Source organism: Quercus lobata, chromosome 2, assembly GCF_001633185.2.
Source record: "Quercus lobata isolate SW786 chromosome 2, ValleyOak3.0 Primary Assembly, whole genome shotgun sequence".
Lineage (NCBI taxonomy): Eukaryota > Viridiplantae > Streptophyta > Magnoliopsida > Fagales > Fagaceae > Quercus > Quercus lobata.
The window spans coordinates 71,957,536-71,981,728 of record NC_044905.1 but is presented as its reverse complement, the minus strand read 5'-3'; the positions used below and the strand labels follow the sequence as shown (position 1 = coordinate 71,981,728).

The following is a 24,193-nucleotide window of genomic DNA, read 5'->3' as shown; positions in this document are numbered from 1 at the left end:
TTTTGTTTTTATTTTCTGCTTGGCTACCAAAAAAAAAATTAAAAAAAAAAAAAAACCTTAGATTGTAAAGTAAAGAAAAGAGAGGAAAAAAGAAAAGAAAAGAAAAGAAATGGCAACATATTATATGACATAAATTCCCTATGTAGCTGAAATGACCATCTTATACTAGTTATATTTTATTATAATAATGTAACTTGTAGGGGGACGGTTTCATTTAAGGCCCGAATAGCCCCGGTCTACGTGGGCTTTATATGAAAACAAAGCCCAACACAAGCCCAAAGAGCAAGCCCCAATGATAAAGTTGAAGTCACAGCTTAGTTCTCAGTTCAACTGACATGTCACCCATAGTCTCATCTGAGATCACATCTGAGGGTACGTTTCTACCGAGCAGGACAAGATGAAACATCATCTGAGGAGTAAATAAGAAATTCTGGAACATGCAAAATTGTCTGAGGTAGCTTTCTGAAACTTCTTGGTGGTTTTACAGTCACCTCCACATTAATGAAGCTCACTTGCCTAACACGGTTGCATTTATTGTTGAATGATTGGCCTGAACAATACAAAGAACCCTAAAAGAGTCTCCCTGCATCATGAAAAATAAAGAAATGAGAGCTTGATGTGACATAAAGTAGTCCAACTATATAGGGACAACACATGCCGGAGAAGGAGGCAGAACAAATATTAAGGGAGGAGGAGGGCAGAAAGTGAGGAGGATAGATTTTGGAGAGAGAAAAAGAGAGAAAGAAAGAGATTATCTGGATAGGCATAATTTACCGTTTGTTCTAGAGAAAGACTTGTAATCTTTATTAAGAAATATAGAAAGATAGCCCTTTTAGTAAACTTTTGTTCTTGTTCAAATCTCCCCTTATAGATTGTTTTTAACCCATATTACAAATTAATTGTACCCTTAATCTTCTTGAAGGCTGAGTTTTAGCATGCACATAACTTGTAAAATGTAAACAATCCGTGAGACAAATTAGCATTTTTCGATAATGAAATGACAATAATTTATAAAGACAACATTGACAGTGTAGAAAAAGAAAAATCAGGACTAAAATGGAGCAATTGAATTTGTGAGTACCAAAATGAAATCACCCCCAAATTTGTAAGGACAACAAATAATTATTATTAATATTTTTTTATAATTCAATAGTTGAAGATAGGAAGATTTGAATCATTATATCTTAGAAACATCTGTCTCTTGTGTTATTTATTTGGATAAAATACTATTTTGGTCTCTAAATTTTAAATAGTTCTTTTTTCATCCATAAACTTTGTAAAGAGTTTTTCTAGAAACAAAAATGGGGATGAAAAAAGAAATTTTTTTCAATAGTTTAAAGATAAAAATAAACTTTTAGTAAAGTTTAAAGATATAAATAAAACACTTTCAATTGTTTAAGGACAAAAGATGAACTTTTCAATAATTTAGAGACTAAAAATAAGTTTCTTAAAATTTAGGGATAAAAAAACAAACTTTTGATAAAATTTAGGGACTAAAATAATATTTTACCCTATATATTTTTAAGGATTGAAACCCATTACAGCATTACTTATTCCAACTTGGACAATTCCAGGATTTTTGGGCCTATTTAACAATGGCCCAAATAGAAATATCCATCCTCTAACCATTTACACAGCCTAGTTGTATTATTAGGGTAGTACTATCCTTAGTTCCTTACTTCCTCTGTCTACGACTTTTGAATTTTGCAGGAACATTGTCCTCCCACAGAGAGCACCACCCTCAGCTCCCAAAGAATATAAGGACACACTAAAATAGTTACTCAGCAACAAAGTACAGTGAAAAAAGTCTATAATTAATTCAAGATTTATATCACTGGCTTTAGTACCAGTAAAATGCCGGGTAATTTAGGAACCCATTGACACTGTACTAGTAGGATTTGTTTTTTTAATTAAATTTTTTGAATTAGAATTTCTTATCCGTGCAATTGAATTAGAATTAGATTGTTCCATACTGTTATCATAATTAGTCTCCATTGCATTATGAGGAAATCATTATTTAGGACTACCATTATCTAAGATAAACCAAAAGAGCTTCTTCTCTTCTTTCATTAATACTATTATTATATTACTATAGATCACTTTTTCTCCTGAATTAACTTGTTAAGCAATTGATAATCCAGAAATGAATTGGACAGACAAGCTAAGAAAAAATCTCAGTGAACAACAAGCGGAACCATAACCTGGCAACTGGCAAGATTATCAATAAACCTCAATTAGTATTTACTTGGCAACAGGCAACCAATTATAATTCAAAATGAAAACTGAAACAATCAAGAAAATATGTTGAAAGATTGCAAATGGACAGAGTAACAATAACATGGTAACCCTTTCCACTAAATTATAATCATCAAGAGAAAGAAATGTTTTTGGTCTAAAAACAGTGTGCTTGACTTACTACAAGATACATATAAATACTAACACAAAATGAGCTTACAACTATGAATCTATCCTACTATGGAAAGCCAAACAAGTGACAAAAGAATGTATAAGTGAGAAGCATGCCCCCAGTCTCTTCCATGCAATTCCGCTCCATGTTTCTTGCAGAACAGGTAAAAACTGCAAGTTGCTGGGAAGTATTATGAGTTCAGAAGTAAAGCTCGAACAAGCTGGTTAGAGTTAAAATATGCTTCTACCATCAGTAAAGAGGATATAAAATTCATCAGTAAAGTTCATTGGGGTGCCATCGTCAGCAAAATCACATCACTGGGACAACACCGGTTTGCCTCAAGTAAGTGCACTATGTAGGCTAGACCCACCCAAGGAGAGACCAGTTTCAATGATGGAAGCTGGCAAGAGTTATGCCATGAGTAACAAAGTTGCATGCATTTTTCATTTTCTTGTGATAGGATATATATGGAGACAGATACCCACCAACAAAAGCATCAGCTTTTGGCATTTAATTTCTCCAAAAGTATCTTGTTTAGAAGCCCAGGATTTGCTTCACCTTTTGACAATTTCATTACCTGCACATCCCCAAAAATGCAGAATAATCTTGGTATATAGGAAAAATATTAACAAATTAACCAGGATAAAAAATAGATAACAAGTTTCATATTAAGACCTCCAAATTTTTTACCTGACCAGCAAAATAACTTTGTAGCTTAGTTTTGCCCCCACGATATTGCTCCAGCTGCTTTGGGTTCTCTGAAAGCACTTTATCTACCATTTTCTCAATCTCCACAGGATCTGCTATCTGTTATTTTCAAAACAACGAGGGGATTCTTTACACAATTTCTACCACACCATGTTACTATATCGTCATTATCATTCAAATAATTGCAACCATTTGATCGGAAGTGTAAACCATCTCTCTCATAGAACATCACTTAATGAAACTAGTCCCAAATTAGGGAAACCACTTGCTCGGGCTTTTTCACCAACATGCGACTCACTTTCATATATCAGGTTGATTGCCTAACAAGACAAAGCTTGACAATCGTATGCTTTAACATCAGTTGATGATCCAATGAAGTTGCAATAACAACTCCTCAAGGTCTTTTGCCAAGGAGTCAGTAAGAAATGATGACAATTCATAGTCAATCAACAATACTATAGAACACAATAGCTTCAAAAGTAAGTCTCTTTTTCTTTTTTTGGTGCTTTTTTTTTTGGGTGGGGAGGACGGAGAGGAGTTTACTAGAATTAATATTGAATTAACATAAAAGTGATGATCAAATAAGGCCACTAACCAACCTCAGTTAGACCCGTAAAGAAGTTCAAGTTTTAGCTCATATCACATTAACATAACTTGAATAGGCTGAAATCAGGTCAACTAGCATACTCAAAGATCAATTATACACAAGCTTAAAACCATTCAGCTTCTCTTGCTCATACCATATCTCCAAGACATTGAAATGCTTATTAAATTCTCAACAGTAAAACCAAATTCAAAAACAAAAATAATTTCAAATTCAAAAAAATAAAATCTTAAAGATTTTGGTGCTCGTTGCATCATAATATGAGCAATACCATAGACAAATCCTACTTCAAAAGGTTTTGTTTCATTGAAGTCCTCAGATACAAGGACATCCACTAAAACTAGTTGTTCTTGCTTCCTGCTTACTCACTCTTACATTAGTCCAAGACCACGTAACCCTTGAAATTGAGCAGCCAATCCTAGGTATTTCAAATTTAGACATCTTGAGTGAGCATTTCATGGCAAGGGTATGGGAAATAAAAGTTTGTTTTTTATCATTTGAAAAGGATTGTATCTATACTTTTTTTTTTTTTTTTTGGAGTAAAACAGCAGAAATATCTATGCAAGTTTCTATAAGTAACTTACCTGAACCAAATCCTTTTCTTTTATTAGTCCCTTGACAGTTCCACCTTTGGCTAGTAGTTCAAACAATATCTGTAAATTATAAATTAAATGGTATGAATATATATATTTTTGATAAGTACTAATACTTATTCATAAAGAAAACAGAATGGTAAAATGTGTCCAAACAAGACTAGGATTACAGCAAAACTATAATAAGGTCTTGCTTCCTTTTCCATTCACTTAGACAGGCTAACACAGCACCATGCCCCCACAAAGCACGAGACAAATCTATACCTGCAGAAACCTCAATCCCCCAGACACCAATTAAGCTGTCTCATTGCTAAACTATCATAAGGTCCCAATGCACTATATTATAGTTTTAAAACTTATCCCCCATATTTTGCAGCTACTATATCTTAAAACATTGCCAACAAGGAACTCTAGCTCAAATGACACCTCCTCCCCTTGTAAGAAAAAAGTAGGAGGATGAGGTCATGGTTCAATGCTTGTAGAGCTTACCAATAAAAAAAAATCTTAAAATCTTGCTCCTTTGTGATCCTTACAATTCCCTCAAGCCACATGCTATTACAAGCCTAATCTGGGCTAGTGTTATTTGATATTTTACCTACTTATATGTTAGATTAGAGAGACTCTTTTGATCCAATAACATTATAAAAGGGAGGAAGGGGGAGTAGAAGAAGAAAATCTTTTATACTGATTAGATATTTACAAATAAAGTGAATTGACAAGACATAAAAAAAAGAAAAAAAAAAAAAAAAACTAGGACAAATATTTACAAACGTGATCAATGACAGATGCACATATGATGATCAACTAGGACATCAGACTTCAAATGAATTTTGAAATGTAGTATGTAGTAATCATTAGTACAGAGACAAACTCTTACCTCTTTCCCTATCTTTCCACTAATATTACCACCTTTTATTGAAGCTATCAACTCAGCTAGCTCCTGGGGGATTAACTTAATCTCATTTTTGGTCAACTTTTCATTTTTCATGTAGGCAGCAATATCACTCATTATCCAATTGGCAGCCAGCTTCACATCAGATCCCTTTGTGATAGTTGTATCAAAAAATTTTGCAACCTGAGATATTCATTCAGCAAAAGAGCCATATCTCAGATCATTCTAGCATGACATATGTCCAAAACAAATACATTAAAGCAACAGATACATGGTCATAAAGGCATGAAAGAAATATCTTTCAGGCTTGCCTCCAAGACAGACTAAGGCAAATGCCTCAAGGTACAGCATTAGAGGCTTAAATGACCTTGTCCACCTTTCAAATTCTGAGACATTCAAGAGGCACATGGCAAATGCTTGAAGCTTGTGATATATGACTCAAATACATGACTAAACAAATTTTGGAGTTTCTATTTCAGGATTAAGAGCTAGCACTCTCTCTCTCCACTTTTTTACTTACATCGCATTTTGAATAAATACATGTAGATTAAGGACCTTAGGCACAATTCTACATTGGGAATTACTGAATCATATATGAATTAGGACAAAGGGAATGAAGCCAAATGAGATTTTAAATTCCTGGGTCAGGTGTGGCAGTTCTTGGACAGCTTGGTTTTTGAGGAATTAGGGTGAGGGCTCGGTGGGAAAAAAAGGTGGAAGATATTAAGAACAACAGGGTTTCTGCTGAAAATGAATAATAAGATTTGGGAATGAAACAAAAGGGAAAAACCAAGGTCTGGATTGCTGTTCCTGGACTGTGAACATAACCTGCGAATTAGGTTTTATCTCTTTATGGGGTATTTGGGGTTATTTGATGGATGGGTAGTTCCGGGTTTTGAAGTGTAGATTTTAGGATTTAATAGGTGAAAAAAGACTATATTCGCAAGATTTTAAGTTGCTGAGAATCTAAGAACAAAAAGGAAAAAAGGAAAAAAGAATATTAGATTATATGATTTAATAGGGGAAAAAAGACTGTATTCGCAAGATTTTAAGTTGCTGAGAATCTAAGAACAAAAAGGAAAAAAGAATAAACTTCTAAGCATTACACCTTGGCATCATACCTCGGAGAAGGTTGTATCACAAAAAATCTCATACAAAATTCAAAGCTTTTGGAAATATAGAAAACTTATTCATGTTCCCCATTGAATAGAAATCATTACATCTGACTAATTCCAAAACCTACTCCTTGGAAGCTAAAAATTATGAATTATGCAACAATTAAAAATAAATAAAATAAAATCAATACATTATTGTTTCTCACTGCCAGTGCCAATATCTCTCTAGAGTAACCAAAATTTTAGATTTTCTTATTTTTATTAACCATTCCTTAAATCTTATGTAATGAATATGAATTGGGTGCCTCCTTTCCTACTCTTCTCCTTTTCTTCTTCTTTCTTTTTTGATAAGTAATAAGAGATGGATTTTAATCATAGAGGTTTTTTTCTATTTTATTTGGTTGGCCTTTACCTTCAAAATCCTGAATATGTAAAGCAAAAGCTTGTAAATGCCAATTGAGCAGTCCTCAGATAGTAAAAACATTCAAAGTAATGAAGAGGACTCACATTAATGTCATTTGCTAGGAAAAGAACATCCTGCATGCTTAGGCCCATCTTCTCATACCTTCTACGATTCACTTCTGGAAGTTCAGGCAATGAATCATGAATACTATTGACATATTCTTTAGTGAGAATAACTCCTGGAAGGTCTGGTTCTGGGAAATATCGATAATCAGAAAGCCCTTCCTTTTTCCTCATTGTAACTGTTTTCTAAAAAGTATAACACAGGTTAATGGAACATAAAGTAGACACAAAATGACCAAGTGAACCATAAATCTAGTACTTGTTTCCACTACATCACTAGAATAAAAGCAAGATGTAACAACAACCAGAGCGCCTTCTTCCCAGAGATGAGTTTCCTGTGTAATTTGATCACCCTGGCCTTGGTCTATGAAGAAGCACCTGCCTTGAAATTTCAAAATCAATAGCCCTGCTGACTGACGAAAAGAGTTCAGATTTTTTATCTAAACCTGGCAATACAAGACGGGCTCAGTTAAGGCACCAGCGCACTGCCAATAACTATGCACATCAAATGCATTGAGCTCTAGCTCAAATAAGACTTTTTTCCTCCTATAACAGTAAGAAGCAAGAATTAAACTACCTTTGTCCCAAGCTGTGATTGCCCAATTGGTCGAACTGAGACATTCACATCACAACGAAGTGAACCTTCTTGCCTATTGCCATTACTCACTCCCAAATAATGAGCTAACCTCTGTATTTCTGCTGCATATTCTGCAGCTTCAACACCAGTTCTCATATCAGGTTCTGAAACAATCTCCCTGCTCTATTTAAATCAACCTGCAACAAAATCAACCATATCAACAAGTCTATAACATACATAGTAATCACCAATTTTGCCAAGAGCCTTGTAGCTCAACTGGTTGGCACCTCCTAATGTTTCCAAAGGAGACATCTAGGGTTCAAATTCCCCTGCCCCAATTATTAAATCATCAAAATAAGAATAATAATAACAACCAATTGCAGCTCTTCTAAATCTCTATATAAGATACGTGTCACAAACAAATTTTCTTTTTGAAATGCATACCAACTCATACATACTGCTAGATAATAAGGCAATAAATTGCAAAATTAGCATGCTTATAGAATCAACTTAAGTTTCTTAACCCACAAATCACATGACTAACACTTGGAACCTGATTAAACACGAAAACAGTCAACAATAAATATTCTCAAAAATAAAAGGAGAATATAGTTTGTTATAATAATAATAATAATATAATAATTAAATTCAATATTTTCTAATTATTTAAACATTTGGGAAAAGCAATAATTTATCATACTATCATTGCAGGGAGTTCTATCCGTGTTTCCAGTTTACGTCTTATTTAAAAAATTAAAAATCTATGTAATGAGCCCAACTTATTAAAGGAGAGTATGGGCTCACGTGACACAAGAGGACGGTTAGAATAATGAGCATATAATTAAATTTATTATTTTTTTTAGTACTGTAAGGACTCAATTTGTAACGATCCAAAACTTGTATTGGGTTCGAACGCTAAATGCCTAAACAATAAATTTGTAGAGCGTGGATGTCAAAGAACTAGATTAACTTTAAAAGAAAAACGATTGAACTTAACGTTTTTAGATGGATTAACATAAATATCACGATCAATTTATCATTGAAGCATGCTAAGTTCTTTATTTCATGAGATTTTCTTCTAGGCATCAATTGTTCAGAAGTTCCGATCTCTTCTCTCAATGCATTCTTCCATGTTATATACTGCCCTCTTAGTGTCATATTCACCATACACGTGTAGGTTGAATTCGGAGAAACTCTTCCTGTCCCATCCAACACTTCCTGAAACCTTCAACCAGCAGCTGTAAGACTGCTTCATCACTGTTCAGGCATCACCTTCACATTAATGCGACCAGAGAGTTGGTTGAGAGGCAATTAATGCGGAGGTAGCAGTTGTTAAAGATATTTGTTTATCTTTTCTTTCTTACCCTTGGTCTCATGTCCCACCTTTAGTGGTAATGTAGATCTGAAGTGTGTTTGTAACAATATGGCGTTCAGGTCGTCCTTGGACACATATTGTCGAGAAGGATTTTGTCCACGGACGAATACTGGACCCATCTCATATGATATCTACTCCTCTTTTCATTTGACTCCCCTTATAACCTCATATGGGCCTCCTCAGATGGTTTAACATCCTCGGATGGGCTATAAGCCCATAACACGGTTTTAATAATTATTGATTAACCGGCCCCACAAGTACTTTTTAAAATAATTAAATCTATTAGTTTTTAGTACTTTTCAAGAGAATAGATAATTTATCATGATTAAAATATAGTAAAAATTGGTACGGTACGTAGGCAAAGGGGAAGAAGTAATTACCTGTGAATAACTTCCATATTCTGAATGAAGCAGCTTGGCTGCATCTTCCTCCATCTGAACCCTTGTAATGCCAAACCTCCTATGCCCACCACCAAACTCCACAGGAATATCCAAATCAATGTAACCGCCACTTGCAATTGGAACATCAAATTGAGATATTTGGTACCCTTTTGGAAGGCCCGGGTAAAAGTACTGTTTCCTATCAAACTTTGAGTTTAGAGACAACTTTTAATTCAGTGCAAGACCCAGTTTCACCGCTAATTCAATGACCTTTGAGTTCAAAACTGGCAAAGCACCAGGCAAACCCATGCAAATGGGGCAAACACTAGTATTTGGTGGGGACCCATAATTGGAAGGACAACCACAAAAGGCTTTGGTGAGAGTGTTGAGCTGGACATGGGTTTCTATACCAATGATTGCTTTATAGTCTTTTGAGATTTTATCAATCTGGGTTCGAGGTAAAACTTTGATTGGAGGCTTTTTTTTTTTTTTTCTTGAGTGGCTGTTTGGGCTTCTGTGGTTTTCATAGTGCAATATAATAAAGCACCATTCTTTCTTCTAAACAATGCAGTTTGGTACAGCAACAAAGGGTAGTTTTGAATTCTTCTTAAAATATTGGAAGTCATCATCTGGGTCTGAATCAATCAATATATCAAATAATACATAGGCCGTGTTTGCAAAGCATTAAAATAAGGCATTGGTATGCTATAAATATATTGAAAAGAAACAGCATAAATCTATTATCTTTACAATTCAAGCATTCAAATTAAAGAGACAAGAAAGTGGTGAGACTTTTGTGAGTGTGGGTTAGCAATTTTAGAAGAATAAAAGCATGGAAACCATTGTTTATCTATTCCAATTTGGACAATTCCAGACCTGTTGGGCTTACTTAATAATGGCCCACGTTGAAAAATCTATACTTTTTTTTTTGGATAATTGAAATCTATCCTTTTTTTGATAAACAATTGAAATCTATCCTTAAACCATTTACAAACAAAAAAACACAATCATTACTCATTACTCATAGGACACGTGTAGTCACTCTCATTCATCAACAGACACCTATTCTCAACGTTCCCAACCGCCAAAAATTTCCTCACAAAACAAGTGTTAGTGTTTCCAAAAGCCCTGAACTGTTTGTGTTACCCAAAACCAGACCAAAACAACTCAGGAAATGGAGAAAATGGCACTTTTGTTTTTCTGATTCATCATTAACCATTTGCTTTCATAGCTTCCATATGTAGAGCAGTTGCTTGTGAGTTCTTTCTCTGATTAAACTGACTCATTCTTCTTCATAGTTGAATTAATGTATTGTGAATGATTTGATATTTAGGTTTCTGTCTTTTTTGGGTTGGTTTGTATTAAACGTCTGGGTTGATGATTTGGATTGTTAAAATTTGGTGTATCAATGTATGTGAGAATTTTAATTTTTGAGTCTGAATTAACTCCATTTTTCTAGATTTTATATGTGTTTTGTTCAAGTTCTGTTTTTTTTTTTGAATAAGTGTGTTCTAGATTTTTATGTGGGATTTGTTTTGTTTTTTTGTTTATTATAATTATATTATCTTGGTTAATTTCCATTGTATCTGTAAATACAACCAGGGGCATGGTTCATGCGTGTGTATGTTGTACCAAAAACTTGTTTTCTTAAATGGTCCTTTTTTTGTATGCTAACATTACCTGCAGAATGATGATTTTGGTGTAGTGGTCATGTTTGGGACCTTTGGGATGAAATTATGTCCCATATAGATGACACACTTCCACTGTTTCATGTGATATTCAATTTACTTTATTATGATTCTTTTTGCCTCTCCTCTATAAAGGTTGGAATTGGATTGTTTTACCAAACAATCAATTATATATGGTTCCAACTTCCAACTTCCAACTCCTAAACTAGGAAACACCTGTGCCTCCTTCCTTTAATGAAGTTTTATGGTTGTGGCTAAACTTGATTTCAATAAATTTTACAGTTTTTCCAATGAGAAAAGATGGAACTTGAGAAAGTAGAATCTGATCTCCTTGCCTTGAGACAATTATATGGGCTCCTTCAAGATATTGGTCAAGGCCTGCAAAGCAAAAGTTCAGAAAATGTAAGCTCTCTTATCTCGAAACAATCTGTTTTCCTTTGACTTACCATGTCATGAAGTCTTGACTTTCAATTGTATTACTTCAGTACCACACTCATTATTTTGGCTATGGGAAAAATAAACAAGAAGCAATTAATAAACCTTTTCTTTTATTTGTTTCTTAATTTTAATTTTTCGCCCCAGGCATTGTGGTGGTAATATACTCTATCCTTTTGAAGAATCTTGAATTGTACCTCTTTGTTCATTGCATGATTTGATTATAGTCTTTATAGATACTTTGAAGAATTGAAAATGTGCGAAGAATATAGTTTCTGAGATAGAAGATAAACTCTAGAAAAACAACCACCTGGTGTATTATTCACCGATATAATCGTTTAGTTTTACATCTCATGTCTTTTATTATTAGTACAACAGGTGAGGGGTTCTGTTTCTATAACAAACCATTCAAAAAATCAAATAAAAGATCAGACAACATAATAAGTTATAAAGAATCTTTTGGTGGTGAGTAATATCTTCGGAACTCTTCTTGCCATTCACTGTTTTTGATTTCTTCTCTGCAGTCTGTGACTTATCCTTAATGAAGAAATCATTTGTTGAGTATAGTTGTTTTTTCTTTCTTGTTGATATTTTTTTTGAGTGGTGCTTTCAATACTACAAAATTTACTACATAAGCTCTACAGACCAATGTGTCAATTTTTAGACATGAGAAAAAAATTTAACCAAAAAAAAAATTATTATGTTATTGTGCTGACACAAATTACATTCATCGTCACTTCATTTTGTAAGGGTTTTTTTTTATTTTTTTATTTTATATATATATATATATATAAGAAAATTGGTAGTAGTTTTAGCATTTTCTATCTTTTTTTCCCCTACTTTTACTCCCAAGGAATGGACGTCTTATAGTATATAGCAATATAAAAAACACTTAGTGCTCTTTTGGTATGACTTAATCTTAACATGATCTTCTTCTTCTTAAACAGTTGGATGAGAAAGCACAACTCTTTTTGAAAACTTTGCTTGACAATGCAACAGAAAGAGTTTTTGAGACCCATTCAAAGGTACATTTTGTCATTCAGTACTGTGAATGAAGTTCTTTTTGGTTTTGTTTCTAGAGCATACTGTACTTAAGAAAACAAAGTATGATATTGGATCCTATTATCTTAATAGGCAAAGGATTATTGCCTAATTTATTTTCTCATGCTAGTATCACAGATTATAGCAGCAGAATCTGGTGTCTCTAACACACCAAAGGCTATGCTAAAGTTAAACCCTCCTGTTCCAACATCTGTTCCCATCATTACTCAAGCCTCAAGTAAAGGGTCCAAATTCCAATCAATTACTTCACAGAAAGATGAGCTGCCACCCAGGAAACCAACACTAAAGAAAGCAACTTCCATGCTCTCTAAACCCAACATTTCTTCAAACAAACCCGAGGGCAGAAAGCAACAATGTTGGATTTATGAGCAAAGCAGTATGAAGAGGCAGAACTCAGTTGAGGACACAAACAGCATAGCTAACGCTAGAGCCACAAGTTCAAACTTAAACAGTACTCGTCAACATCAACTACACAACCAGTTAGGCCCTTCTAATGTGGCCAATGTGCAAGCAAAAGAAATATCACAAGTGAAAGAGAACCCAATACAGAAAAGAATGCATGACCTCCAACATAGTCCAAGCATTGCTAGTTCATCAAGCTATTTGGCAACTGGGCTTATTGAACCAGGACTTGGGAATAAAAAACCGGACCAGGCCAGTGATTTTTCAAGGGATGTTGCTAGTACAATCAAATAAGTTGAATCTCACATTTCAGCTTTAAAACCTTGTTCTGGGATTGTGGATTCTAACATGACTAGTGCAAGTTTGGGTGTGATGTCTAAGCCAGTTACTCCTTTGACACAAACAAGAGATGGGTTTGTTAAAAAAAGTGAGCTGGGCTATCTTGGTGAGCCTGTAGCTTTGGGTCTGGGTCAAAATGAATTGCCGAGTCAGCAGGCGAGTCAACTCAGCAGGAAATATGATGGTTGTTTGAGCCCAGCACGCAAGCCCATTTATTCTCTGAGTCAGCTAGCGAGTCCGATCGGTGGTGTTGGGGACAGTGAATCATTTTCAAAAGCACATGGCTGGCCAAGTGTGAGGAGTAGAATTGGGTCACCGAGTCGTGCAGCGAGTCGGAATGACGATGTAATGAGTCAGAGCGGTGATTATGTTCACGGGTTGAGGTTTCCTATGAGTCAGCCTTCCAAAGAGAGTAAAATACAAAAAGATCCTACAGTTGAGATAGAGACAACTAAGAAGGTTGTTAGATCTAGACCATCCACGCCACCTTAGTCAATGGGGTCCACTTCTTCTCTTGGTCCTAGTGAGAAAAAACTGCCACATCAGATGGTAATCAAGCCAACTCTACTTGGACTAGATCAAAGAAAAGGGACCCACAAGATCAGCCATATGGGCCCACACAACAAGATTTTGCCACGTCAAGTGCTTGATGATTCAGAGGGTCCGAGCTCTTCTTCAGATTCTTACTTCTCTACTATTAATAAACAAGGTAGTAGTGTAAGTAGTAGTGAAAGCTTTGGTTACTCATTGCCAAGTCAGACTTGGACCCACCATCAAATTGGTCCCACAAGTGAAACTAGTTGGGCTAGTGAGAAAAATCAAGGTAGTGGGAGCAGTATTGAAAGCTATGGTTACTCATTGCCAAGTCAAACTCGGGCCCATCGTAACATTGGTCCCACAAGTGAAAGTAGCTGGGCTAGTAATGAAAGCTACGACTACATTGGTCCCACATTGAGAAGGGTTGTAATTACAAGTGAAAGTAGCTCAGAAGAGACTAAAAGCGGTCCATATATGGGTCCTACTAGAAGATTCAAATCAGGTTGTAGGAGGAGCCCAAAAAAATCAATCGGACGGTTGAGGAAATTCAAGAACAAATTAGGACTTATATTTCATCATCATCATCATCACCATCACCATCATCACCATGATGATGATGAGAATGGTCAGAAAATGTTACACCATAGGGATGTGCATGTTAGAGCGGTTCAAAAGGTGAAGAAATCAATGGTGAGTAGTGTGCCACGGAAGCATCAGGTTGGACATTTTCATGGTTTGATGGAAGGGCTATTGAAGCATGTGCAACATTCAAAGAAATCAAAGGGTTCTAAAGGTCGGAACAAACGGCTGGGAAATGGGCCACGTGGTGGTAATAAGAAGTTGCATTTGTGGAAAATGTTACTACATTGTCGTGGTGGGGTGAAGCTGCCCAAAAGCAAAAGGGGGCGTGTTAGAATAGGGTTTATGAGAAAATATAAAAAACCACTTCTTAAAATGAGTTGAGATTTTGGTTCCTTTGAAAAAATAGTGTATTTATGTTTTCTTTTCCTATTTTTTGTGGAACTCACTTATGAAAAGCATGGTTAGATTTGTTTTTTTGTTCTCATTTTCATTTTCAATATAAAAAAAAAAATGTGAGAATAAAAATAGAATACGAAAACAACTCTTTAACATTTTCAATTTCAGCAAAATGAGTTTAGTGGTATTTTTGTAAAAAAATTGAAAATTGTGGGAAAAGATTGTGAGGATATCCAATGAAGAAAGTAGTTGTTTTTTCATAACTCATATGAGTTCTTGAATGAAAGATGGGAGGGAAATCCAATGCTGGGTGGGCCAATGGCCCAAAGCTTATTTGGAAGGAAATCCAATTGTAGAATAATATAAAGATAGAAGGAAACCCATTGCTTATATGGACTATTCCAGGCCTGTTTTTATGGGCCTACTTAAAAACAGCCCAAGTTGGAAAATCTATCCTCAAAGTCAAACCATCCATTTACAAAGCAAAAAAAAGCAAAGAGTTGCTGTACTCTCGCTATCAATATCTCCTCTTCTCTCATGTCTTTTGAATTTAGCAGCAGCAACATTGCCTTTGTCTTCTAATCACACAAACAACAGAAATGGCCTCAGCTACCAAAGAAAATAAGAAGAACAGTAAGTCTCTTCCTCAGTAACAAAGTACAAGAGAAAAAGTACCCTTTTCAATTGTCTGATGCTGTACGAAATTTGATGTTCAAAGTGTGGTTGGTTTTAAGGTAGGATTTTTCTTTGATTAATGATGTAATGATATGATGGGTTCTTGAAATTTTGCAGGTTCTGCTAAAAGAGTAGCTGTTATTGGTGCTGGTGTTAGGTACTCTCTTCATTTAATATTTATGTGTTAAGGATTTTTAATGTTGTTGGTAAATTATTCACTCTGTTTTCTTAGAGAGAGGCTGAGTGGGTCTTTAATTTATGTGGTAATTAACTTCTTTGATTAGTATTGTGTACTATGTGAATGTATAATGTGGGGTTTAATTGTGAAATCATGAAAATGCAGGACTAATGCTAGGATGGAATTAGCTATGAATGTTTGATTATATATTGGAAATGTTTAGTTTGTTTAATTTGATTTGTGTGAAATGGTTGTAAATTTTGCCTGCACACAATGCTCAAGCTGACTGGTAAGCGGCCTCTTTTAGCCATTAGGATAAAAGATAACCATACCCACTCTTACCTCAGTGAACTAGAACCGGGCAATAACTTAATTCTGAAGGCAATTGAGCTTCTTCAGCTGTCTGCCTCTTTCTTTTGGTTGATTCTAGACAACTTGTAGCGTTAACTATTGACATTGCAAAATCAACTGGCACCTTCTAATGTTTCCAATGGAGACATCTAGGCTTCAAACTACCCCCCACCACCCCATTGTAATTATTGAATTATCCAAAAAAATATAATTATGGTCCCTTAAGAATGTCTGGAGTATTTTAACTCTGCTGAAGTAAGCCCATCAGTCCTCTCTCAATGATTGGATGGAATGTAAGGTTGTGGGTCCAAGACTCACCAGGTGCATCGCATGAGTAACTTGCCAATTGTTTAAAAAAACTCTCTTGAAATAAGCCCATCAGTCCAGAACTTATTTATGCGTCAGTGATGAGTTTATTATCCAATTTGACAAATTATATTATGATACTCACACATTTTGCAATATAATTTGTCTTTTGTTTTCCATAAGTTGACTTTTACTTTATCTTTTGATGGTCAAGTGGGCTTGCTGCAGCATACAAATTGAAATCACATGGTTTGAACGTCGTGGTATTTGAAGCTGAAGGAAGAGCTGGAGGAAAATTAAGAAGTGTTTCACATGATGGTCTAATTTGGGATGAGGGAGCAAATACAATGGTAAAATTTTTTTGTTTGCAGATTAGGATGACAATGAGTTCTTACTTGAAACCAATAGTAATGGAGGTTTTGTTGCTGTGCAGACTGAGAGTGAACCGGAGGTCAGAAGTTTGCTTGATGACCTTGGACTTAGAGAAAAGCAACAATTTGTAAGGGTTTTATTCATTGTTTCAAGCATTTAATGGAGTAACCTGTAACTTGTGCATTGTCATGCTATAGTGGGAATCTTTTTCTTTGATTTGTCTTCTATCACTAACTATGTTTAAGACTTTTGACTGCTAAACTCACATTCTTGGAGTTTTGAAGAGATACCTCATTGCTTTGGAAATAAATTTTTTGAAGTTTGTGGTAGTTATTCTCTTCATTTGTAATGGAACTTTTATGACTAAATAAAATGTTGTCTTATGTTACAGCCAATTTCACAGAACAAGCGGTATATTGTAAGAAATGGGATGCCAGTACTGGTATGTCCTGCCTTTTACATTCTGCTAATTGAGTTTGCTTCTTTTGATGGTATCACATTTTTTTTTTTAAACTTTGTTACTGTTGTTTATATGCAGCTGCATTAACTGTGATGACAACCTTTCATTTTTTTAATGTCAGATACCCGCAAATCCCATTGCACTGATCATGAGCAACTTTCTTTCTGCCAAATCAAAGGTTTGTTTCCAAAACATGTCCAGAAACAACTTCAACCTTAGAAAATTTCCATTATTTAAAAAAAAAATATATATATATATATATATTAACTTGCAATGTTTTTGGGTCCATTGCCAATAATCATTACATGTTTTGTTTGTGTGTTGACAAAGGTTGTTGCAAGAAATAATGTATTCATAACAAAGATCCAGGCTTCCTGATGTATCATATGTGTATTCATATGCATCTAATCAAATGAATTCCTTAGATTTTGAAACTGGCAAGTTTGGGTAGAATATGGCAACCGGCAACTATGCACATGAGATGTGAGATTCATGATCTAAGGGCACCAAGAGTTCACTACAGTTAAATGATAATAATGGCCCTACACAAAGTGCGCAAATAAGAAGCTACAAGTTCTGTGCTGTTTCATTGCACACTTAAGGTCATTAGGTTGTTATCTTCAATTTCTGGAATTGTCTTTATTTTATTTTTTCAAGGGTATGCAGTGTGCTTTTTTGTATACTCTGTGTTCTTGGGTTACACCCCCTTGGACACTTATATTAACTTTAAAAAAAATAATAACCAAAAAAAAACTCATGAAATTCTATATATATAGCTCTTGACACTTGACATGCTAGAGCATAAGACTTCCCACAAAAGTATACTTGTGGAGAAATATTAAGGTTTTTTTTACCCACAATTTTTTTAATTAAAAAAAACGGAAATATTAAGGTCACTTATATTAAATATTGTACATGGCCTGTAATTGTTGTAAGAATTTGGAAATAGGAGGGCACACCTTGATAATTTCTATTTTGCTAGTGTTTGCCTTGTATTATTACTCTCTACAACTCTTTGACACATTTTATACAATTTAAAAGTACAAAACTCACTTTGGAAGGCTTAGTACAAAACTTGGCTTAGTTGATCTGTATCTTTTTGCTTGAAAATCTTTCAAGTGGACAGCCAATTCAAAACTAGAAGAATCGTATCTGACAAAGCATATATTTCTAAACTTATTTACAATTGGGGAATTAATACACAAGTATACAAATTGCATCTGAATTGCCAAGGTAATTTTTAATTGCATAAAGTGGAACCCAATTAGATTTTTTTTTTTCTTTTACACTGCACATCTTTTCTGTGAGCATTCTTCAAGTTCAAGGAGCATAGTACAACTCTTTCTCTCTCTCCTTTTGAGTATAGCGATATGTGCATTTCTGTGTGTGCAGTTTCAAATCATTCTTGAGCCATTTTTGTGGAAGAAAATTAACTCCTCAAAAGTTTCTGATGACTATACACAGGAAAGGTGATAACCCTAAAAATATGTAATTTTAAGTTTTCTGCTCTTACTTTTTCTCTTCTTTGTTTGTTACTATTTACAGTAGTCCCTTTGTTTTCTTATTTGCTATTTGTTCTCTTGTAGTGTGGGTGGGTTCTTTGAGCGTCATTTTGGGAAAGAGGTATTCATTGTATTGTAACACCATTAATCCGTAATACATACATTTCTATACATGAAATGATGTTTATGTAGCACAAATCTTTTATTCTTCCTGAAATTGGTAGATGGAAATATTTAATGCATTTCTAATTAGTGCTTTTCACTTGTAAGGTTGTTGACTATCTCATTGACCCTTTTGTTGCGGGCACAAGTGCTGGAGATCCCGAATCTCTTTCTGTGAGTAATGTCTAAGATCTTTGGACCACCTACATATTTATCATTGCTAAGAAGCACAAGCATAAGATTTTTTTTTTTTTTTTTTCAATTGATCAATTATGTCACTAACTAAAGAAGATGCCTGTGCATAAGTGTGGTGTATTTATCCTGCATTAATCTGGTTAGGGCTGAGATAAGAAACACTTGAGCTTCTTTGTTTTTTGGGCAATCAGAAACTTTTAGTTTTAGAGAGCTGCTTTTATGAGCCATGACTTCTTTATGTTATGACTTCAACTGTTGATGCTTATTCATTTTCATTTGTTCAATAACCTCTTTTTATTACTTTCTTAATGTTTCAAATAGATCCGGCATTCTTTCCCAGATCTGTGGAATCTAGAACAAAGGTACTGTGTACTTTATGCGATTTCTACATTTTACAATTGATTATTGCCAAAGATATTTTTTTGACTTGACTGTTTGTCTGAATCTGGATTCCTTGTCAGTTGTGTCATTCTGTACAAACCCTGCCTTTGCCTATCCTATTGTTAGAAGAGAATTTATACTTGAGTCATGGCTCATGATTCAGTTGACCTTAAGAGATTTGTCTCTTTATGTTCCGCAATTAGATATCCTCTGTGAGTATAGATCTATATATAGTCAAGTCCTTGTAGCTTCATTCCTCACTGGCTATTTATAGAAATTCTTCTATCCGTTGGAAACATTGAAAGCCTGTAATGTTTAGAAAAGAATTCGTGATACATTTGGCTACAAAGAGTATATTTTATTATTTAAAAGTTACATGAGCACTTTAAAATTTGGTCTATTTCTCTTGGTACTTGATGTCTTCTTTATTTGCAAATAACGTTGTACTTCTATAGCTTCATTCCTCACTGACTTCTTGCAACCATTCTTTTGGACCTAATTTGGTACAACTATTTCTGTAATTGAAATGGCAGGATGAACTATTGTGATCTATAATTAGTAATAACATATACATATTGATATTCTATTTATTGATGCTTGTTTCATGATCAATGTATATAATTGGCCTATTTCTACTCTGTCAGGTTTGGCTCCATTATAGCTGGGCTGCTTCAATCTAAGATATCTGCCAAAAGGGTAAAAAGTGGTGAAACAAAGGGTACTTTAGAAAAAAAGAAACCTCAGCGTGGTTCATTTTCCTTTCATGGTGGAATGCAGGTACTGATACCTCTTAAGAATTTATGTAGTTTTGCATGTTGTACCTGACATCACTCAGGTGTAGCATGCTTCTTGTAGATGTAGGAATGTAATGCTTAATGTGATCTTATTTTGCACATTGCTAGTTTTTAGAATAAATACTTGGTTCTTGTATTCTGATCTTGGTCTTTTGCAGACACTAACTGATATGTTGTGTAAAGAGCTTGGCAAAGATGATGTTAAACTGAACTCAAAGGTTTTGTCACTATCTTACAGCTGTGATGGGAAGTCTGCATTAGAAAATTGGTCAGTTTCTTATGCTTCTGACCATGACAAGCATTTACAAGGTTTATCTGTTGATGCTGTAATCATGACGGTCAGTATACATATTTTCTCAGAAACATTTTTTTCTCCTTTATTTGCAAGACCATGGAATATGTATTTTTAACATTCTCAAAAAAAATGTATGATTTATTTGTCTGATGTTGCTGCTGCTGAAGCTTATGCAGCTTGATGTGAATTGATTTGAAAGAAATAAAACAAGAATAAATGAGAAAGAAAATATATCTATTCCACATGGCAGTTGTTGGATTCCTGCCAACTGCCATGACAAAATTTGATTAAAGAAAGTTGTTTCTCAAGGAAGAACCCGTGCCACAGAGCACTTTAATGCTTCTAAATTATGTATACTTACACGTTAGCCACATGACTTGCATGGAAGATGCTTCTGTATTCTGGAATGTAGTTTCACCTGCTCACACTTGCTGCATTATATATATATATATATATATATATGTATAGATACACACACATATATATATTGCCAAGAAAGAAACATTGTTGACTGACAAGGAGCTTAAATTATTATAGGCTCCATTAAGTAATGTCAAAGAAATGAAGATCACCAAAAGAGGAACGCTCTTTCCGCTTGACATTCTTCCTGAGGTATTTATTCCTTAAGTTTGACTTGAATTATGACGCATCAGCTAGTAGGTGCTTTCCTTTCAGGTTGAGTATCTAAACAGAGATAACATTCCTCTAAATTGACGTTCAATTAATCTTTATACCTGTAAATGGTATAACTAAACAAGTTATAGTCTTCAACAAATACTTTTGGTACCTGCAAAAAGTTCTTTTCAATCTTAATGATATTGGAGGTGACTTACACTGTCTCTGCTGGTCATATTGCAGGTGACTTACATGCCAGTATCTGTCTTAATCACAACCTTTAAGAAGGAGAATGTCAAGAGACCACTTGAGGGATTTGGAGTTCTTGTTCCTTCTAAGGAGCAACAAAATGGTCTAAAAACCCTTGGTAATGCTTGGCTCTGGCTCACTATACGTGAACAATCTAAATTATTCTTCTAATGTTGCAACTGTATGTAATTTGCTGTACAGGAACACTCTTTTCTTCAATGATGTTTCCAGATCGTGCACCTAATGACCTATATCTTTATACAACCTTTGTTGGGGGAAGTCGAAACAGTGATCTAGCTAAAGCTTCTACGTATGGGAAGCTTCCATGCTTTTGATTTAACAAATAAATTATGTATCATATCCTTTACTGTTCTATCTTTTACATCAAGTTCTAGTCATTTTACTTATTTCTGTTCTAATTATATATTCCCATCAACTGACATTTTTCTCCTGTTACTTATATTGCTAGGGATGAGTTGAAGAAGATTGTTTCTTCTGACATCAAGCAATTGTTGGGAGCAGAGGGAGAGCCCACATTTGTGAAGTATAAAAACCAATATTTCTTCTTTTTCATTTTTCCTTTTTCTTCTGGTGGTAAATTTTGGAAATGAATATGTTAAATCCGGTAAATTACCATATTTCTTTATTTAAATTTTTTCTTATATTGTGAAGTGTACTTAATGGCAGTCATTTCTACTGGAGTAAAGCATTTCCCTTGTATGGTCGTAACTATGGTTCAGTTCTAGAAGCAATTGAAACGATAGAGAAAAATCTTCCTGGATTCTTCTATGCAGGTAATCACTTATCAACTTGAAGCTTGCACGTAATAACTTGTAATTTGGATAAGCAATCATTTCCAATCTCCAGCTGGATGAAGGGCTGGCCAATCCTGCTGTTTCCTAAAGTTATATTATTATTATTAAATAACTAGAAGTTCAAATTTAGACCAATACAAAAATCAACTTATTATAAGTGAAGGAATTCAATGAAAAGTATATGAAAATACTTATCCAAAAAAAAGGTATATGAAAAATAATTACCTTATGGAATTGAACTTATATATGAATGTGAAAGTAGATAAATACGGCTTGTCTTATTCTCCTTAATACACATCAATGACTACACTGCTATTAGAACACTTGGTATATTTCCACGCTTTAATAACTAGGGTGTAAGATAGATCCCTAGATAGCAATCTTCTGTGAAGGAGAGAGTGAACAGAATCATCCAACATGTACTTAACGTTGAATATTTATTGACAAAGAAAGAACGATTATTTTTCTAGGAATAGTGCCTAACTTCAAGGGCGGTCACTTTTATGGGAAATTGCAATCAAATTTAGATAATAAACTTGTAAGATCTTAATAAACTAGCAATCCCTGTGGACGCCCATGGATTGGGCCAAACCAACCGAAGTTTCTAGGGAGTCGATGGCCAACTTTTCAAATTTAATAAACTTGTAAGATCTTAATATGCCTTAGCTTCAAGAGTTGTTAAACATGATCAGGTTTCTATTAGGCTTTTTAAGACATTCGTGTAAGAAAATAACAACACATCCTACCATTATATCACTATAAGTTGTGAATATCACCATTTATGCTGTCTTAGCATGCTAGTTAATGACATTGCAACAAAAACTGGAGGATCTATATTGTTACCATTCATCTTACTCTTTTCCTTGAATTCCTTGTCCTAAGGTTTGTCCATGAAATGATAGGATTACATACAGCCCTGAAGTAGAACCGAGCTCATCTCCTTGTGGCCTAATCCAACTGAATTAGATGGTGTTGGGTACAGAAATACTATTTTCAATAGCAACATTCACCTTGTAGATTTTGGGTAAATGTAATGAAGTTTCTTGTCCTACATTTGTGAAAATGATAAAATTATGAAAAATAATGATTTTGACTGAGAAATGTTATGCTGCTGCTAAGGAATCCTCCGAGTGGTTATTTATTTATTTTTTTATCTAGAATTCTTGATATTTATTTGTGTACTACATATATGGACAGAGACAAACAAGAACGGCTCTGTCCACCGTATTATGTTATGCTCAGCTAATGCCATCAATAATTTTAATTTTTCTTCTGGTATGGACTAGGTAACCATAAGGGTGGACTGGCTGTTGGCAAAGCAATAGCCTCTGGGTGCAAAGCAGCTGATCTTGTGATCTCCTATTTGGAGTCTTCTTCCGATGACAAATTGCTCAAGGAAGGACCAACATTATAGAAATAGGAAGTGTATCCTTGGTACCTAAAATGTTTTCTAACCTTTCTTCTTTGAAGAATATAAGGATGGGTTATCTCTTGCAGAATGTATACCATTCCCCTCTTTTGAAGGGTAAGCAATGAACATTATCTCTTTGTGCATGATAGAGTTACCTTATTGTGGCATTTTTGTTTATTAATAAGTCCCAAGATTTCCCCCCCTTTTTTCCATTTTGTGGGATAAATAGTTCTTCCAAGATAACAATTTGATGGTTCTAAAAAATTAAAAAAAAAAAAAAAAAATTGGTTAAGCTGGCCGATAGCCGAAAGAGAATCCACTAGTTCAGTTTTGATTAGGCTTATAAAGTTATAATAGAGAATAATCTAACTTTGGGAACCGGGCCAGGCCATCCTTTGTTTGTGGTCGACATTTCGGCAAATGAGAGTCAATAATTAGCTTAATCCAATAGCAACAAAAAGAATGAAAACTTAATTAATTAGAGGGTGTTTGGTTTTAGCATAATTTTAACTCAAAACTCAGTGGCCCCCATTAAATAAAAAAAAAAGTGTGTTTGGCCAAGTTTTTGAAGTCAAAAAACAATAAAAACCAGTGAGGTTGATCGCATTTATCCACCCTAGGTACTTGCAATGTACACCCTAAACTTCAAAACTTTGCAATCAGCACTCTAAAGTAGAGAAGAATCTGCGGTATTCATGATGATCCTTGCTATTCAAGCAGCATTATTGCAATGATGAAAATGGCAGAAAACAAGGGAACGCCCAGCATTAATAGACCCCGAATAAAGCTTCTTCTTTTTTTCTTTGTCAAAAAAT

The 24,193-nt window shown here is 34.5% G+C and overlaps 2 protein-coding genes and 1 pseudogene across 4 annotated transcripts; 2 read left to right on the top strand and 1 right to left on the bottom strand.

Moving 5' to 3' along the window:
• Window positions 1-2,484: 2,484 nt before the first annotated feature.
• On the bottom strand, window positions 2,485-10,063 carry LOC115976472 (annotated as a pseudogene).
• On the top strand, window positions 9,556-14,602 carry LOC115969992 (protein KOKOPELLI-like). The gene is made up of 6 exons (XM_031089638.1): window positions 9,556-9,634; window positions 11,147-11,266; window positions 12,247-12,324; window positions 12,479-13,054; window positions 13,145-13,447; window positions 13,595-14,602. The coding sequence occupies exons 2-6, from the start codon at window positions 11,165-11,167 to the stop codon at window positions 14,600-14,602; spliced, it is 2,067 nt and encodes a 688-aa protein (XP_030945498.1). The 5' UTR covers window positions 9,556-9,634; window positions 11,147-11,164.
• Window positions 14,603-15,100: 498 nt separating this feature from the next.
• LOC115976471 (protoporphyrinogen oxidase, mitochondrial) lies at window positions 15,101-23,555 on the top strand. 3 transcript variants are annotated; one of them, XM_031097772.1, is made up of 18 exons: window positions 15,101-15,250; window positions 15,410-15,449; window positions 16,342-16,477; window positions 16,561-16,626; window positions 16,891-16,941; window positions 17,081-17,137; window positions 18,352-18,428; window positions 18,546-18,582; window positions 18,732-18,797; window positions 19,140-19,180; window positions 19,844-19,976; window positions 20,152-20,331; window positions 20,826-20,900; window positions 21,147-21,270; window positions 21,354-21,462; window positions 21,622-21,696; window positions 21,840-21,946; window positions 23,254-23,555. In XM_031097772.1, the coding sequence occupies exons 1-18, from the start codon at window positions 15,217-15,219 to the stop codon at window positions 23,379-23,381; spliced, it is 1,536 nt and encodes a 511-aa protein (XP_030953632.1). In that variant the 5' UTR covers window positions 15,101-15,216; the 3' UTR covers window positions 23,382-23,555. The 3 variants fall into 3 exon arrangements, with proteins under 3 accessions (XP_030953632.1, XP_030953633.1, XP_030953634.1); XM_031097774.1 differs by having other exon boundaries at window positions 15,202-15,250; window positions 16,356-16,477; XM_031097773.1 differs by lacking the exons at window positions 18,352-18,428; window positions 18,546-18,582.
• Window positions 23,556-24,193: the final 638 nt, after the last annotated feature.

Coding starts and splice junctions, on each gene's coding strand:
- LOC115976471 (XM_031097772.1), top strand. CDS start 15,217: ATGGCCTCAGCTACCAAAGAAAATAAGAAGAACA. Junction 19,181..19,843: donor CTGTGGAATCTAGAACAAAG/GTACTGTGTACT, acceptor CTACTCTGTCAG/GTTTGGCTCCATTATAGCTG. Junction 21,271..21,353: donor AAATGGTCTAAAAACCCTTG/GTAATGCTTGGC, acceptor TTTGCTGTACAG/GAACACTCTTTTCTTCAATG.
- LOC115969992 (XM_031089638.1), top strand. CDS start 11,165: ATGGAACTTGAGAAAGTAGAATCTGATCTCCTTGCCTTGAGACAATTA. Junction 11,267..12,246: donor AAAGCAAAAGTTCAGAAAAT/GTAAGCTCTCTT, acceptor CTTCTTAAACAG/TTGGATGAGAAAGCACAACT. Junction 13,055..13,144: donor ATGTTGCTAGTACAATCAAA/TAAGTTGAATCT, acceptor GTGATGTCTAAG/CCAGTTACTCCTTTGACACA.